General features: G+C 41.1%; 1 protein-coding gene across 1 annotated transcript in view; it reads right to left on the bottom strand.

Annotated features, from left to right (window-relative positions):
* The window catches only part of znf385c (zinc finger protein 385C), a gene marked incomplete at both ends in the record, with an annotated part of 88,440 nt that extends 71,548 nt beyond the window's left edge, over nucleotides 1-16,892 (bottom strand). Inside the window, one exon of the mRNA XM_079252451.1 lies at nucleotides 16,574-16,892. Within this exon, the coding sequence (XP_079108577.1) occupies nucleotides 16,574-16,892 (319 nt within the window). The remainder of the gene's footprint in view (nucleotides 1-16,573) is intronic.
* Nucleotides 16,893-17,590: the final 698 nt, after the last annotated feature.

Genomic DNA, 17,590 nt, shown 5'->3' with positions numbered 1-17,590 from the left:
GGAGGAACACAAATGACCTCCAACAAGACATTGATGTACATGTCTCTGCTCAAACTGACAACATGAGTGTCTGGTGTCCACTAGTGGAGCATGTCCTTCCAGTTCATCACCATGCAGCCTGAGCAGCGCGCTCTTCCTGTATGAGAGCAGGTTTACGATGAGCACACGTGACAGACAGAGAGAATGTGCACGTTCCGCTGCCTGTAACATCCTCCATACTGGGTTTGGAAATGGGTCAGTGATGGCACATCGTTGCAGTGCCACACAGGTCTCCATGTCCTAACCAGAGGTACCTTGACTACCAATAGGCACGTGGAACCTCAGACACAGTCAGACCAGAAGCTGCTGCGCTGGACCTGGGTTCCTTATGATGCGTAACAATTTGTCAGAAGTTCCTGCACGACAAAGGCATCGATACTGCAGAATGGCCTGCCTGTTCACCAGACCTGAATCCAATCCGACACCTCAGGGAAGTCCTGTCTCGTTCCATCCATCACACCAGAGACCGTCCAGGGGTTGACTGATACTCCGATCCAGGTCTGGGAGGAGATCCCTCAGGATAACCTCCATCATCCCATCAGGAGCGTGCCCAGACATTGTAGGGATTCCATAAAGGCAAGCAGAGGCCACACACTGCTGAATGTCACTTTAAATTGTCTTGAGGAATTTCCACAGGAGTTGTGTCAGCCTGTGATCTGATGTTTCCACATTTTAGGGGGCATGATTCTGAATGTGTGAGAATTGGATTGAACTCAATTCAATTCAATTCAACTTCAATCTGTTGGTTTCCTTATGTAAGCTATAATGAATTGGCTTTCATTATGTTTTTTTTTTTTTTTTTTGCTGTCTGTAAAGCGTCTTGAGATGACATTGCCGTGATTTGACGCTATATCAATAAAGTTGAAATTGAATTGAATTGAATTGAATCAAGTGGCAGCTATCTTTGGGTTAATAATATGAATTTCCATTATTCAATTGCAAGTTATTTTGTTCTCAACATGTTCCACTATGTAACAGATAAAGATCTCAAACTGGAATACTTCATTCATAAAGAGCTAACCTACATTGTGTAAATGTTTCCTTTACTTTGAGCCTCGTATTTTCTCAGATGGGGATCCATTAGATAGAAGCTCACCAATGACCCCCAGCCTGCTATGTATTTATTTGGAGGGCTTTGACATAAAAATGCTTGTGAACTCAAGAGTGCACACGGCATACATCTTTCATGAAACGTAGGTTAGATGTTTTATGCTGTATATTGTGCCAGCTGGGTATCCTCAGACTGCGTGCTCAGAGTGAAAAAGAGATCAGTTGGCGTGAGCGAGTGCAGGGCCAAGACAGATTAAAAGTGAATTTCCCTGCCATCTCTTCAGAACGTTCCTCTGCTCTGCTTCTGTTTGAAGGTGTAAGATGAAGGCACAGTGACCAGTGGTCTCATCTGAAGAGCGTCTGACTAAACTGACTGGTCGGAAATGAACGGCGCAGCCTGACACGACGAGTCGTGGTGACACACGGCCACACCAACTATCATCACACTGCAGCACAGAATCTGCCAGCCATTTTAAATGCGGCTTCCGACTGAAGAGGGGATGGGGAAGCCGCTTTTTCTGTGAAATGTCTCGAATCATTGTACTGTCTGTTCGAGCTTGGAAAGATCGCTGTAGGGTGTAGAGGAGAAAGTGTGGATCAAGTGATGTGTTATGACAAGGAGCTGCACAATGGCTAAATCTTTTAGGCAGCTGGCAGTCTTTTCCCTGATTACGGCTCTAGCAGCAGAGTGCGAAGATTAGAGAGAGGCAGTGGAAGAGAGGATGGGGACTGATACATGATTGACAACCAGTTTATTTACCCTTCTTTTTCCACAGCTTCTCTTTCAGCTTATTCTGTTCTGAGTATTGAGGGTGGGGTTTGTATTTTTCCAGCCTCTGTTTGACTGAGAAACACAGAGACATGGGAAAAACACACACTAATCCTGATCTCACATGGACTAGACAACTTTTCTTCCTGTTATAATCCAAAATACTGCCAAATTCCTACTCTGAGTGGTGCTGGATGTGTTAGCAGGTGCAGAACTTGGCAGGAATGTCACAGCAGCATGACCACTTTGGCAGGTATATTCCCAGTGGAGAAAAACACAGGAAGGGGAAATTGTGATATGTGTATTCCAGGGGGAAGGTGGGGGAGGCTGGGGACATGTTGCCATTCTCCTGTGAGATTTCCACAGTGTGCATGGCATTGTGCAGCTTTCACATCCCCATCAGGTGACAAAACCTCCACCAAGTTGTTTAGGGATTGTCTGATAAATGAATGTTTAGCTGGAAAACATCCTGACGAATAAGATGATAGTTTCAAAGAGATTTTTACCATCCGGGTTTACTTTTGATGGGATTTGATTCAGGGACTCATCTGTATGCTAGTCTCTGTAAGCTAAGAAATCTTATTACCTGGAAAACCATGAGGGTGTGTAATGAAGTTGGAGAGACACATGTAATATTCATGAGCAACACAGAGAACTTACTGGACCCTCACATGACCCTCCATTGGTCAGAATAACCACGCTCAATTTGCTCTGCACTTTAGACCCATAACTTCCCATTAAACCAGACCAAAGTAAGACCTGGATGTCTGTGGACACGGAGGCATTTTTACTTAAAATTTATACAAAAACATGTTTTATCACATATATGAGGTTGAAATGTAGAGGTTATTTATATGCACACTGCGAGGAAGTACCCTCTTTTTCAACTGTTCAATGTAACAGGACAATTACCAGTCTGTCAAAAATCTTTGGCAGGCAGAGCTGACTAAAAATAAGCTTCCTCCTCTGCAATGCTTTGCAGCAGCTAACATTTCTCCAGCTGTTGTATATCGCTTGTCTTATTTATTTTTCTCAACAGTGTTGAGATTGACTGGTTGACTTTGGTAACCTTTAATCTCCCATTTTTGACTTTCAAGAACTTCCAAATTGATTTCTCATTCAACTTTTGGTCATTATCCATCTGTAACGCGAAGTAGCATCTAATCAGCTTTGTTAAATCTGAGTAAACATGATCATTTATGCACACTTCAGATTTCATCCAGCTACATTTGTTGTCTGCAAGATCATCACTAAACACAAGTGGTCCATGCCACTGGGAAGCCCGTGCCATCTTGTTTCACCATCGGGGTAATATGGACTTTCTGTCCTTGAGATCTATGAATTGTTTGCACTTTGTGGTGTATTTGCTTTTGTGACTCTGTTTCGATGATGACCTTTGATAAGGATACTGTATATTTTCCTCCTGGAGAGTGTTGTTCATTTAGCTGGAAGGGTTTTTTTCTCCGTCACAAAGGATTCGGCCATTATCCAACATCAATTTCTTCTGTGAAAGTCCAGACTCTTTAATGGAAAAAATATAAATGACACTATTTGTAGGATAATAAAGATGATGAGTGCTTCTTTCCCTCCTCCAACCTCATTTTCACTGGTGTAGTTTCTTTAAGAGGACAAAAGGGATTGACTTTATAATTACATCCACATATAAACACAGACACTCACATGTATGGAAAGATAGGCTTGCTGAGTAATCCAAGCCAGCTTTAGCAGGCCTATAGGGGGCTGGTCTAATCCTGTTATCAGGCCCGACAGATGCTGTTGACAGAACAATAAGCGGGGGGCCAATATGGCAGCGCAGCCCCGAAGAGGTCATGAGCCAAACTCATCGCAGCAGCAGCAGGATCGTTGGCTGGCTGGAGCAAGCTGGATTCAACACTCGTCACACACACTGGATCCTGCAGTCCAAATGCCTCACCGTGACATCCATCCACAGTCACTTGTTTCCTAGCAGAAAAAAAAAAAACTTTTTTGCTTTGTGTGCAGCATCTAGAAAAATCATTCTCCCATAACTTGTACTGCTTGTGAAATCTGTCACATATTTCAAATTACTGTAATATGAGCCCTCCTTTGCCTTTTAAAGTTAATCGTATTGTCAATATTTATATAAATGATCAGTTTAAGGGATCCACAGTGGTCATGGAATAATATTTGCTAAACCATGATTTAAGTTTCATGTTTTCAGGCTTTTGTTTGTGACTTTGGTTATAAATTAAACAAAAACACCTCCTCCCCACACTTAGTCAGGCTGTAAACAAGTGATAATTGTGACACATATAATATAATTGGCCTAGTAATATTAACCTGTTTCTGTCAATTCCACTGTGGCACTCAGGGAATCCTGTACAGAGAGCTTTGTGGTCACTGTTTTTACCAGCTTTGGGATGAAGCTTTGGAAAAGCTGTGATAGTCTCTGCCTGTGTGTGTTACTTCTAGATCACAGAAGAAAGAGACTGCCTGGAGGGGCTTGCTCAGTATGCCTCACGTTCTAGCAAAGAATCTATATTTCTGCACAGTGACTAGTCCTGCACACATCACAGTGTCTTGATGTATAACAGATACAGTATAGTGAGGCAAACAAGTTCCTGCAATTAAGCTCACAGTTTTCTACCAAGTCACCTGCAGATGTGTGCAGCCACAGCTTTGAGGAGAAAAACACATGGAGTATACTGCAGAATTCAACCCATGCACGTGTGGATATTGCACATTGAACTGAAACCAACAAGCCACCTTGTGTCCCCTAAAAACCCAAAGATAACCTGCAGAAGACTCGTGGGGTCTTTGTTCAAAAAGAGAAAGAAGCATGTCAACAAAAAGGTTAATGATGAAACAAGGAGTTCTGTGACTGACATTTCCCCCAGCCAATAAAGATGAGGAGTGACACACATATTCATTAAATCATCACAGCCTGCAAGCCAGTTGTCCATGAGAGCAGAAATAACAGTGACGCTGGCAGTGATGCTGAGGAAGTGTTTTTTTTTTTTCCTTTCTCCCCTCTCCCCGACTTTCTGGTTTGTGTCCCAGTTTAACTAAATCCCATTAAAAAAGCTTTCATCTCACTGCACTTCATTACTGGCATAAATGCTACGGCTCACCCGAGAGAGAGAGGCAGGGATTAGATGAGACAAGCTCATCTAAAATATTACGCTCTCGAATCCCACCAGTTTTATTTTCTCTTCCTTTTTTTTTTTTTTTTTTAAAATAAAAACCCTTGTGTTAAATTCTCAATATTGGATTATCCAAATATCCCCTCCAGCGAAGAAGGTGTCATTAGGGTCAAGCTTGTAGTGTTATGAATAGGCTTGCGTGCCCTGGTACAGCTGTGAGAACCGGGACTTCAACAGCAGAGGTTGCTCTGCGTGTCGCATAACAGTTAAGACCAAAAATTTCCATCATATTTTAAAAAATATTCAAGTAACTAACAGGAAGACAGAGACAGAGAGAGAGAGGGGCAAAGAAATGTCAGGGAAGAAAGAGGAGCAAAGACCGCGGGGAGTGAGCTTGGTATTGTGTGTATATGATTGGATGAGATGGGTCAGAGGCTTTCGCACGCATTTATGAATGCTTATTTTAGGCAGAACCCAAGCTGGGCTAATCTCTGCTGCTTGCCTGAATGAGGGTGCTGATTAAAAGCTAATTATACGCTACAGATTTGGCCTCTGGTGAAAACTCTGATTTGACACGGTTTTGGACCCCGGCCTGGGTGCATGCCTGTGGGCTTCAGCTCCAGATAGCAATGCATGTGTGTCTACAAATCAGAAGGGAATAAGATGTCAGCATGCATGATGGTTCCTGTGAGGTTTGTGCTTATAGCGAAGGAGCTGAGTCTCTTTCATAATATTCTTCTTGATGACATGTGCACTTTGCTTTGTGATACATAAGAAACAAAATACAATGGATTTAACTGCACTGCGCATGCAAAGCTTAAAGTGAAATCTCGTGAAGGACTCAAATTATTCCTGATGCCATTTATACACATTAATTCACATAGTGTCAGGTTATATAGCAAGGTCTCCAATGTCAGTCCTCTAGGGCTGTTGTCCTGATGGGTTTTAATGTATGGGGGGGGATACATGATAAGCTAGCAGTATCGTGGCACTTTGGGACTGGAGCTGAACTCCCTTGTTACAAGGTGAACGGATCAATTAAGATTTCCCAGCTTAAATCCACTCACATATGATCAAAGACAAAACTGCAAAGCTGAATCAAAATGATGCAGTGGTAACAACATTTTAAAACGTATTTACAAATGTTTGGCAGGAAGGAATTACATTCAAAGCATTCGTTTCTACGATTTACAATAAAAATCATCAGTTTTTGCTCACCTAAAACCAATCTTCCCATTTAGCCAGTGGATATTTAGCTGCTCGCAAAACAAACCGGCAGGATTTTTTTGTCCCTCAGAGGTACAGATTCTAATGTTAGATTGTTTTTTCAAGATTGCTGCTTCAAACAAACAAATAAAAAAAATAATTATGTAACCTTTAAAAAGCACGAAATGTTTGTCCATGAGAGACCAACCCTTTCCACTTATTTAATGGTTTTTAACCTTGAAGCTTCATGTTTTGCATTCCTTTTCATTTAAAGCTTCATTAGAAGTCACTTATTACTTATTCATTATTATATTTGTGTTAAGAAAAAATGTTTGTCTGACCCAATGAATTCTAGATAAATGGTGTAAATTAAAAAGTTCATACTTGATTGTGACAAAAAAAAGACAATTTTACAATTAATGTGTACAAATTATTTATCATTTGGCATGTGAATGCTGACTTTCTTCACATCCAGCTCTCCTTTACCTCACATTTTCGCCGTAAATAGCTCAATATTTGGTTTGCTGCATGTCACTGTGTGAGTGGATTTGACTTCCACTTACCTCTGCAGGAGCTCTCCCACAGCCGTTCACTCCTTCCTTTCCCCCTATCTGCCATTTCACTGCTCTGCTGCACAGACAGGAGGGGGTTAATATCTCTTACAGATGTAGCAGCCATGAGAAAATAGACTGAATCCTTCGCTGCCTGTTTGCATCTTGTCCTTGACATCATTATTCCTCCAGCATGTCAGTGTTCTACTCCTGTGACCCTCCCACAGGAACTAACCCTACTCCAACACCATAACACGTGCAGAAAACAACACGTCGCACAGCAAATTGCCTACAGGGTATTTCTTTGGCTATTTGTGGTTTAGGAAGTGACAAAGTCACTTTGTTCTGCCACCTATTTTCCTGCAGAGACTCTTAGTAAGGATTTGCAATGAAGCAGCATATGGAAATGTATTCGCTTTTTTATCAGCTGCTTGTCTTTATGAGGGGAAAATTTGGTGTCGAGGAGGGTCAAAAAGTATTTTGCTTAAGCTGTTTAAGCGTCATTGCTGGTAAAAAAAAAAAAACCCAAAAACCACTGGGTCGTGACATCTAGAGATATAAATGTCCTCTGTGTAGCAAGTCAAGTCAAATACTTTTTATCTTGTCATTACGTTAAAAAAAAAAAAGAAGAAAAAATGAGCTTTTATTGCTCTAAAGTTGGAGGAGTCATATCCTGCTGCTGCTCGGGAGTCTTGTCAACAACGGAGGGGACAACTCTACATGCTCACCTTTATGTCAAGGGCAAGATCATTCACAGCTAGATCACACCTGGTCACTGACTGCACACACACATGCAAACTGTTGGCACGTGTGTGTGGAAACGGGAACACGGCATCTGAGAACTGGTACATGACTGGAGGCAACTTGACAAGTCCAACCTTCCCTCTCTAACTAGTATTTCTATCAAGCTTCTCGTCCCTTTAACCCCCCCCCCCCCCCCCCACACACACACACACACTCTCTTGGCTGTCTTTATTATTAGTGGCAGCTAAAGGCAGTGGACCAGAAAATTCCCATCGAGAAACAAACCCACGTCTGCATATTACGGCCCTGTTTCACGTCTGCCATGAGCGAATAAATTAATACATGAATAACAATGAAAATCATCCATGAGTTGCCTTCCGGCTCTTTAAATGGCACTGTGTGTGTGTGTGTGTGTGTGTGTGTGTGTGTGTGTGTGTGTGTGTGTGTGTGTGTGTGTGTGTGTGTGTTTGTATGTTTGTGTGGGAAATACAGAAAGTGCTATCATGGTTTTATTATTTGCATATTATAAAATCTGAAACACTGCAATGCATAAAGCACTGCGAAGGTCGCACGGCAGTAAAAATGTATATATTTTTGAAAAAGTTTCAGTTTTATATAGATATAGTTTGTATTTCAAAGGCTTTTGATTATTTATCTAAATTTAGAAAATATTACACTGAAAATGCCATAAAATCCACCTTTTATAAGCAGGTAGAATTAAGACAGAACAAAAATGGCTGGTTCTATATTTGCATGTGTTGCACCATAAACATTTATGTTTTTTTCTTTTTTTTTTTTTTTATTGATTTGTTAAGTATGTGAACAAATCTGTTTCCTTGTCATTACAGAGCACATAGATGTGAGATCATAATGAGTGCTATGCTTAATCTTGGCATCATCTACCCCAGTGAGAAGTCTTTGTTTAGTTAGAGCGCCACACATCCTCCCACCCTCCACTCATCTCATTCTGCCTGGATTACATCTGTTTACCAGTGCTTGTCTACTTCACTTACATATGCAGCACAGCGAGGGTCTCCAGAGGTCCAACACGCTGCACAAGCACATGCTCTAACATTGTCAAACTATTTTTTGCAGCTGATTCCACTCATTGGATGTGATACAACTGCTTTCAAGAGATCAGATGAAATTCCAGACAATGAAACTCCTACATCCCAACGCTGACTAACTGGAACTCGCTCACCCTCTGCAGAGATGCTTCTCGTATCTCACAGTGCATCACTTGCATTGGAAAGGTGAGAGGTGAGAGGTACATGTGAACTTTTGGAACTGTGAGGCCCAGCAAACCTTCAAGAGGCCATACATCACATGTCCATTAGCAGACAGCTCTGCCTCTCAGTGCGAAAGACAGTGTTTGTCTATGTCTGCCGCTCGCCCTCTCTCTCTTCACACACACACACACACACACACACACACACACACACACACACACACACACACACACACACACACACACACACACACACACCACCCACTCTCTCTTTTCAAGCCAGTTTCTAAATGTCTTTCCTAATCTTGAGCCCTTCTCTCCATCTCGCTCTTGTTGATGTGATTCGTCCACTCTTGGAGCCCCCTTCTTCCTTGCTCCTCTTCCTTATCTACCATCTACTTCATCAGCCTCCATCTTCACTTTATTCCACCTACCCTTTTACTCCAACCATTCCTGCCCTTGGATACAGCTGGTAATAAGTCACTCTGCTGTAATTTAGCTCTTCCTAAGGCCTGTAATGATGGGGATCAGAGGATGGCTAAGGTGGAGGTGAGAAGGGGGGTTAAAGGGCCTCTTATTTGCCCAGAAAGAAAGCCTTTCATGAGGCTTTTTGGAGTGAGCCACTGGCTGAGGAGGGGTACAACTGTCCATACAAAGGAGAAGAAAAAAAAAACTAAAAGGTTTAGAAAAATCAAATGACTCATCGGGTTGGAACCGCATTGGAAAATTCTGACATTGTTTTATTTTTTTTCTAAAAAGGAACAAAAAAAATAAATAAAGGGATTACAGAAAATGAAACAAGTAACTACAATTGATTAATATTGAAAGATGTCTCACTTGAAAGACTGAAGTGCTTTTTTCAGGGAATCGGGCTATATAATGTATAAACAATCCAATCTTGAATTTCAGTACTGCAGAATTTGTATACGTTCACAACAAACTATGGCACGCAGCACTCTTTTGACAATGCTTCTCGGGGGATTTTGGAAGGAAAATGAGACACTTTAATATACTGGCTGCCTCACCCTGAGACCCCTGTAGTCTGATATGAACTAGGCCAGACGTCTTGACAGGTTTTTGTTGTGGATGAGGTTTAGATTAAGCCTTGGACTCATTGCTGCCTTGTGGAATCAGTTGTAACGCATCTGTTTTTGGTTAATATACAGTAATTCTCTCCATTATGCAATGTTTTTCAGCATTCTTTTCTTTGTTTCACCTTGTACAACCTCCGTGCCACTTATCAACAACTCCAAGTGTTGTGAAAAAACAAACAAAGACACACATAAATAAACAACATGCTAACTGGTGTCGAATTATGTGAAACTGGCAATTATTGTGTTTTCCTTACTTCACGGCAAAAAGATGGATCTCAGGACATTTAAATGGGAATAAAAGCATTTACTCTGATCATTGATGTTAGTTTAGATGTTGTTTTTTTTTTTCAGACTAGTCCTGAAGGTTTTCGTTTAGTATCAAGCAGCAAAAAATCTTATTGCATGATGTGGCTGAACTCATTTGCTCAACTTGACATCTAACATCCTGTATCGTGACATGTGCAAAAGATGCTAATGCTGAAATTATACACTGCGAAGCCCTACATCAAGTCATGCTGCACACTATGAAGGCCATAGTGAGAGAGAAAGAGGGCCACACTGAATGACCAAATTGACAAAATGATTTTGAAACAACTGATATTTTCTGACATTTAGCAAATCCACAAACAGTTCAGCTAATCTATCTGATATTTCTGCAGCAGCTGTGGCAGAGTGGGTTTGTGTATCAGACAGGTCAGATAAGGGCTGATAGCAAGATTCGCTTGGCCTTCTCCACAGACACAGCCCATCGACCTGCCAGGGCCCAGGTAAACACAGACATTGGATAATTTCTGAGAGATGTGCCCCTTTCTGTGGCCTTACAGGCGCCACACCTCACGCTTCTTGCTCCACTGAGCCCTGCGTGTTGGCCTGGTTTACCTGTCGACCTTTTCTCAAAGTCTGAACTGCCGTCACAAAGAGGGCTGCACCCCGGGGCAAAGTGGTGAAGAGCATGAGAGACGGACAGCGAGCAGGGGGATTCGAGATGGGGAAGTGGGAATAGAAGCACACGAGTCCACAGCCTCACATTTCATGAGATTTACAAACCCACATTTAGAAATGACAGCATATGGAAAAGGTGTTTTTTTCAGTAACTAATACTAATTCATTTCAGAACTGATCTTACAGATATAAAATAGGTCAATATTCCCACTATTTACATTTACATTGAAAAGAATTTTCAGTTTTCATATAATAAAATTATAATGTTTTCCTACACAGATTTAACCATTTATAAGGTTCAGCTCCAAAACCAAAGTCGTCACAGATTACCATTGCAAATATAGGTGCGAATCCGTGGAGAGAAAGGAGGAGTTTCTTTTTGTCTGATAAGAAAAATAGGACAATCGCAAAGGCGACACAGAAATAAAATGCAGATACACAAATGAACCGATGCAGAAAATCCTCGCCTTCAATCCAATTCCTCATGCTTTATTAAAACACAGCCAGAGCAACAGAGTCAGACAGAGACCATGATAAAGAGACTAACCATGAAGCAGAGGCTTATATTGCATTAAACATACACTGCTGTTGCACATGCGTGCAACACAAATGGGCAAAAATAGAAAAGTAGGTGCAATTTGAAGTGTGAAACTAATTTTTCCCAAAGACAAACAAGAATTTAGTCTCTTCTCTCACTTTCTGACTCACAGAGAGAACATCCACAGGACACGTGTGTCTGTTCACAAAGCAAAACACAAAATGATCATTTAGTCTGATATGTTCCAGCATGTTGTCACTCTGTTAGATTTATGGCTCCACAGTATCAGTGCCAGCCTGCTGTCCCTCTCCTGATCTTTTTCTTCTTATCCCTCCATCACTCCACACCTTCCCATCATCATTTCATCCTCTTCTCTGGAAAAAAGTGATTTACAGCCCCTCACCACTAACCAGCATTTTACAGACAGAAACTATGAACGAGCATGTGAGGGTGTGTGTTAAGGGGCACTTTCAGGGTAAAATAAATAGTGTGTGCAATTTCCATTTAAACACTGGACTGGACTGGCCAGTTCAAGTAAATCTGAGGCCTTTCTGAGATGCACAAAAAAACAAAACAAAACAAATAGAGTTTCTTACTTATATCCCTCTCCAGACAAATAAATAAGAACAAACACCCAGGAATACCTCACTGTCATACATTACATACATTCAGGATACTTTTAATTTCATAAATACCATTTAAGTTAAAGCAATAAATAAACTGAAGTGAGAAAAAGAAATCCTTGCAACTGGCTTGCAAGCACTTTCAGGTCTTTTTGACACTGTCTAGTTTCATTTTGGAGTAATTGCCCTAAATTGCCCATGAGATTTGTTTTAACTTCGATCTAACCTGGAGTAAACAGAAAAGACTTTCGAGTAGTGATTTGAGACACTAGTTCCGGCAAAAAAACAGCACAAACATTTTAGTTCAGTCTAAATAGATCAGAACAGCTAATTTGAAATACTTTATTTAACAAACTGACCGCTGGTCCCCAATGAGACATAAATGCCTTCCTTAAGTAATCTTAAAGGGAAGAACAGAGAAGTATCCTAAATGGACCAAACTATATAAGGAGACATGTATGCCATAACACCGTCGAAAGCAATCAGAAGGGAAAGCGATGACATCTACTGCAATGGGTTGACTTGCTTTTATGTAAAAATCATTTCTTTCCTCATGTAGTGTAGCAGAATCTCCTGGCAAGAGCTGACAAGGACCATTGTGGCTTTTCTCACTTTGTCCCCCCCTTTCTACAGGAGTAAAGCCACTAAGCAGGTAGTATGCAATTGTTTCATTGTGATGTCATCAACTAATAGAAAAAAAAATCCAAATACAAAACATGGCCTTCCAGGAAGCTCAGACGCAGCATGTCTCGCTGGGAAAACTTTTAAGTATTGACTTTAAGCTTTAAGCTTTGGACCTTCAACAGTGTATGCAGAACACACAACAATGAAAAAGCACAAGACAGTATCTGTAACACACGTCTCCGTGTGGATGGAAAGCAGCTTCGTATGGGACACAGATCTAGCTGAGACCAAAAATCCTTCCAAGATGTTTGCAAAAGAAAAGTGTGATGAGCGACAAGAAGGAATAAAATAGCATCTGGATTCAAGCAAGATCATGAACACAGCTGTGAATTTTTGTTGTAGCATTTGTAAAAAGAAAAAAATGTAAGGCTTGTTTATTTTTTTTTCCTTTATGGACAAAACGACATGCAGCCACCATTACAGGTCATAAAAGAATGATGGCAATCTTAAATATATTATCAGAGTACAAAGTCTCATGTTGAACTGTTAAAAATATCCGTTTTGCTTTTGCCTCAAAGCAGGGAGGGTATATTTACCATGACTAACATCATTAAAAATCACACATAAAAACGGGGACAGAATATTTTAATCATCATCTTACCAGATCTACCTGCTTCTCAACATATTCTCAGTGATTACAGAGTGAAATCTCTTTAAACACATTCATCTTTCAATATATCCGACTACTCCACATGTCCACTATCCATGCCGGAGGGAGGGACGGACGGAAGGGGAGCCTGGACCGACTGTCAGCTCAGTGAAGCAGAGAGGGAAGGAAACACACACTGACATGGAGACAATTTGCTGGGAATAACACACACACTGTAAATGCTACATACACATCCACCCACACAAATGGAAAATATTCCATTTATTCTTTATTTATGGATCTATAAACCTGTAAACATCCATGCCAGCCCCAGATACCCGGCTTTACATCCAGCATGGAGGCCTGACACACACATGGATGTACTGTGGCATGAATTTCTGTTTCCACTGCACAAGTTACAGACTCTGTAGCATTTAGGAATTCTAAAAATATCAGAAGCAGACAAGCAAGATGCGCACATACATACAAACATACATACACAGACACACAAACACCACGCAGCACAGAGGCGGTGGAGTTGAGGACACTGCAGAGCTGGCTGCCTGGGGGAGTCAGCAGAAGGTGAGCAGAGATAAGGCTGCGTGATTGTGACTGCGTGTCAGAGAGAATCTGCACACCACAACCATGCAGCGTACCTCACAAACACTACACATGAAAAAAAAAACCCACAACACAACTACACAAACCTTTATACACGCATGTCTGCATTTCCTGCAGCAGCGGAACAAAGCAGGGAAATTAGACCAAGACTCACAGCCTGAGAAAGTTTTGGAAATATTTTGGTGTAAAATATTTTTCAAGCTTTTTCCATGCTTTGTAATTTGGGATATCTATATATAAAATCTCTAAAAAATTTATATCCACACTTTCAGTCTTGTTCAAGATGACCGACCGACACTGTGCCCAGTGTGACTCCAGACCTGCCGCATGAACTCCCACATCTACTTAAACTGTACAGAGTTTGTCAGGTGCTTTTTACTGTCCCTCCAGGACTCTTAACATTTTTTCTCTTTTAAATTGTTCTAATTAAAACAGAGAAAATACTGTGTGAAAAGTACAAGAAATAAATAGAAAACGATGGTAAATGCATCAACAGCAGTTAGTCTTAATTGATCATATGAGGATGTAAACTCTCACAAAGTTACTGCCATTTAAAATGTGGGACAATGTCAACCATCCTCTTGCTACCCTTTTCTTTTCGTTATATTTACATAAAAACATGAAGACTCTTCTGAAGGCACTAATTATTCATCATCCTACACTGAAATTTACATTAAAATCTGAATTTTATCCTAATATAAGTCAACATTGCAAATGAAACTAAAAAAACAGTGAAACAGTTGGATTGTTAGCGCCTCACAACATCCATCTTTCAACCTTCTTATCTCTTTCAAAGTGTTTTAAATCCTCCAACTAAAGACGGCAGCAATCATTCACTGCAGATTCCCAACTCTCACATCCATTTGAATGCAAAGACTTTCAGTAACCAAGCAGCAGAAGTTCAAAGTAAACCGACTACATTATGTAACTATTTTATTTTTATTTTTTGGCTAAATAAATGCAGGAACTGAGTTTCAGCTCCTCATCAATTCAGCCTTTGCTGTACATCATTAACCTGCACCTTTTCCTCACTTCTTTTCTAACTCCACCAGAGAGCACCGACCTCCACCAAGCAGCCCGTTTCCACCCATTCTGTGACGAATCCTTTAAAAATTCCTGCGTCCACAATTTCTTCCAGATCACTCCCATAAATTAATGGAATCTAAGTTAGACAAAGTTAGACCCCTTCTAAGTAAAAAAAGAAAAAAGTGGACAAATCTGCCCAGTAGTTTTAACAGACAGAAAGATAAATGAACAAACATCTCTAACCCTCTTTGCAGAGGTCATTTCAGGCAAGAAAGAGAAGAAAATGATGAATTTATTGCTTTTTTAAAGAAACATTTCTAAACAAAGACATATTGTGACTACAACACATCGTCAATGAGGATTTTAGGAAATAATTGCATTTGAATTTAAACTGTTGAATTTGTAGCACGATACTCTTCATAAATCTCTTAAATTATAATCTTTTTCAGTCCTTCAGTACCCCCCCCCCCCCCCCCAGTCCAACAGTTTGTGCTTTCCATAGTGTTCACATGAAGCCTTTCCTGGAGTGTTGCACAGAGATTAGCTGAAGGGTATTCAGTAAGAAAAAATGAACTTGTGTAATCTTTTGCATGACATTTTTCTGTATTTGAGAGTCCTTCAGCCGGCTGGTGAAACCTTTATTGCTGTTAATTACTTTTCTCGAGAATGTCTAGACTTTGTGATTTAAAGCCTGTAACTTCATGAGCGTTAAAAAATCTTTTCAGGGCATGACATTAACCTCACGTCTTCCACTGTATGAAGTTATTTCACTTCCTTTCATAAATTTAATCTGCTGATACCACAAATTGTTTCTTTCAGGTGATATTTGGAGATACTGCCAAGCTCTCTTAATAATGCAAATGCACAAGCAGGCATAAAAACAAACAATCTTCCAAGCCGCCTTTGACTGTATTTCTGGAGGGCAAGTGTACAGAGAGCCATAGTCGTACTCCTAATGTAGATTTCAAGAGCAGAAACTTGCTCTGCTCAAACACAATCAACACCCTGTTGAGATGAAAATGAGCAGTCTTGTATAACTATGACCCCTCGGTTGTACAAGCTATATCAACATGTCATTACACATGAACCACATTTGTGGTGGCTTTGTGAGACTAAAGTATTTTAATTGTATAGATCACATGTTTCTCCTTTTTAAAAAACGGTTCAGACAATGAGCTTATCTGCCGGCATGCATTGTATGTTTTAATTGACAAACAGGAGTGGGGTATTTTGCGTGCGTCAGTGTTGTGAGGCTGAGAAAGAAAATAAAGTAGGGTCAAACTTGACTAAGGGGCCACATTCCCCTTGCAGCAAACTCCTAAACAAGGCTGTGACTAGAATAGAAAAAAAAATGTCCGATTTCACTCTTGCAGTTTCAGCCCCAGGAACACCACCATCAAAACACAACCAGCACTTAATTAGCTTCTCACTCGCTGACTTTACTCAGCCCTGCTCCACTTGAATGTTTCTGTGTGTGTTTCCTCAGCCCAAGGCTCTGTCTGAACATATTTCAGCAAATAGAATCCAATTTGTTTTCACTTCTGTTGAATGCAAGTGGAGGGTATTGGCACAGGGAGTCTGGTGACACTGTGCAGCTAACAGTGTGTGGGATTCTGTTAATCTGCATGACCCTATTGCGCTGGAGAGCATTACAAAGTCCAGTGGTGCAACACTGAATCATATGCTCTGCTTTTGTGTCTTAATTTGTAACAAAGAAATGGTCGGTTGAGCACCACCACAGGCCTACCTGTGCGGTTTGGCATTTTGCCTTTGCTGATCTGCTTGAGTCTCTTCTGATGGGATTTGCCATTGTAGTGGATCTGGGCCTGTGCAGCTGAGTTGAGCTGGATGTTGCAGACCTCGCATAATGTGTAGGTCCTCTGTTTCCTCTCCCTTTTGGGTCTGCTGAGTGAAGAGTGCAGAGCGCCCCCCGATGATTGCTCCTGCAGTGCTGCACCTTCATCCAGGATGTTGCAGGATGGGTCGCTGTCCATTTGTCCTACGCCAATCCCACTACTATCCAGCTCGGTGTTTGACAGAGACGATAGGCTGAAAGGACGTTTCATACCTGTGAGAGGAAAAGATAGGATAGAGAAAATCTTAAATAAACAAAATAAAGGATGACAGACTGTTCAATCTATAGGTTTTAATACAAATTTTCAAAATAAATCTAATTTTTTTTGCATGGTGTCCCTGCCTCAGGAAGCCTAATGATGCTGTACATCATCCTTCTTGTACCTAACTTGGCTAACCCAGCTCACAAAGCCACTCTCTTAAAAATTGATACCCACAAAGGACACACAAGTAAAAATACTTCTGATTCCTCAAGCTTTGTAGCAGGGTGTGTGGAATCTGACCCCACTCATGTCTCATGTAAGCCTTGCTTGTCAGCACTCTCCAAACCCAGAGACACCTGCTCTGTATGCATCAATGAAGACATTGGGGCACCGAAGGAAAAGCCTGGCCGCATATTCACGTACAATCTTCTTGGTAAATCTAAGTGGTATTTGTCACAGGATGCAAAATGGCGCCACTTGGGGGAGACAGAGTGCTGCAGCGCTGCTGCCTCAGAAGGAACAGAAATACCCCTCCGCCAAGCTGTTTCACAAAGGATGACTCCATGACTGCTTGATGTCTGCGCGTCCCTGCAAGCCAAAAAGCTGCAGCAGGAGCTATGCTGCCTCAGTGAAGGATCTCAGCCAAGCAGTGAGTGGATCAGACAGGCAAATAGGAAAATGAATGAGAATGCAGAGTTTACGAAACA

Source organism: Telmatherina bonti (genome assembly GCF_933228915.1).
Source record: "Telmatherina bonti genome assembly, chromosome: 14".
In the NCBI taxonomy this organism is placed as follows: domain Eukaryota; kingdom Metazoa; phylum Chordata; class Actinopteri; order Atheriniformes; family Telmatherinidae; genus Telmatherina; species Telmatherina bonti.
This window is presented reverse-complemented; position numbering and strand designations above follow the sequence as displayed.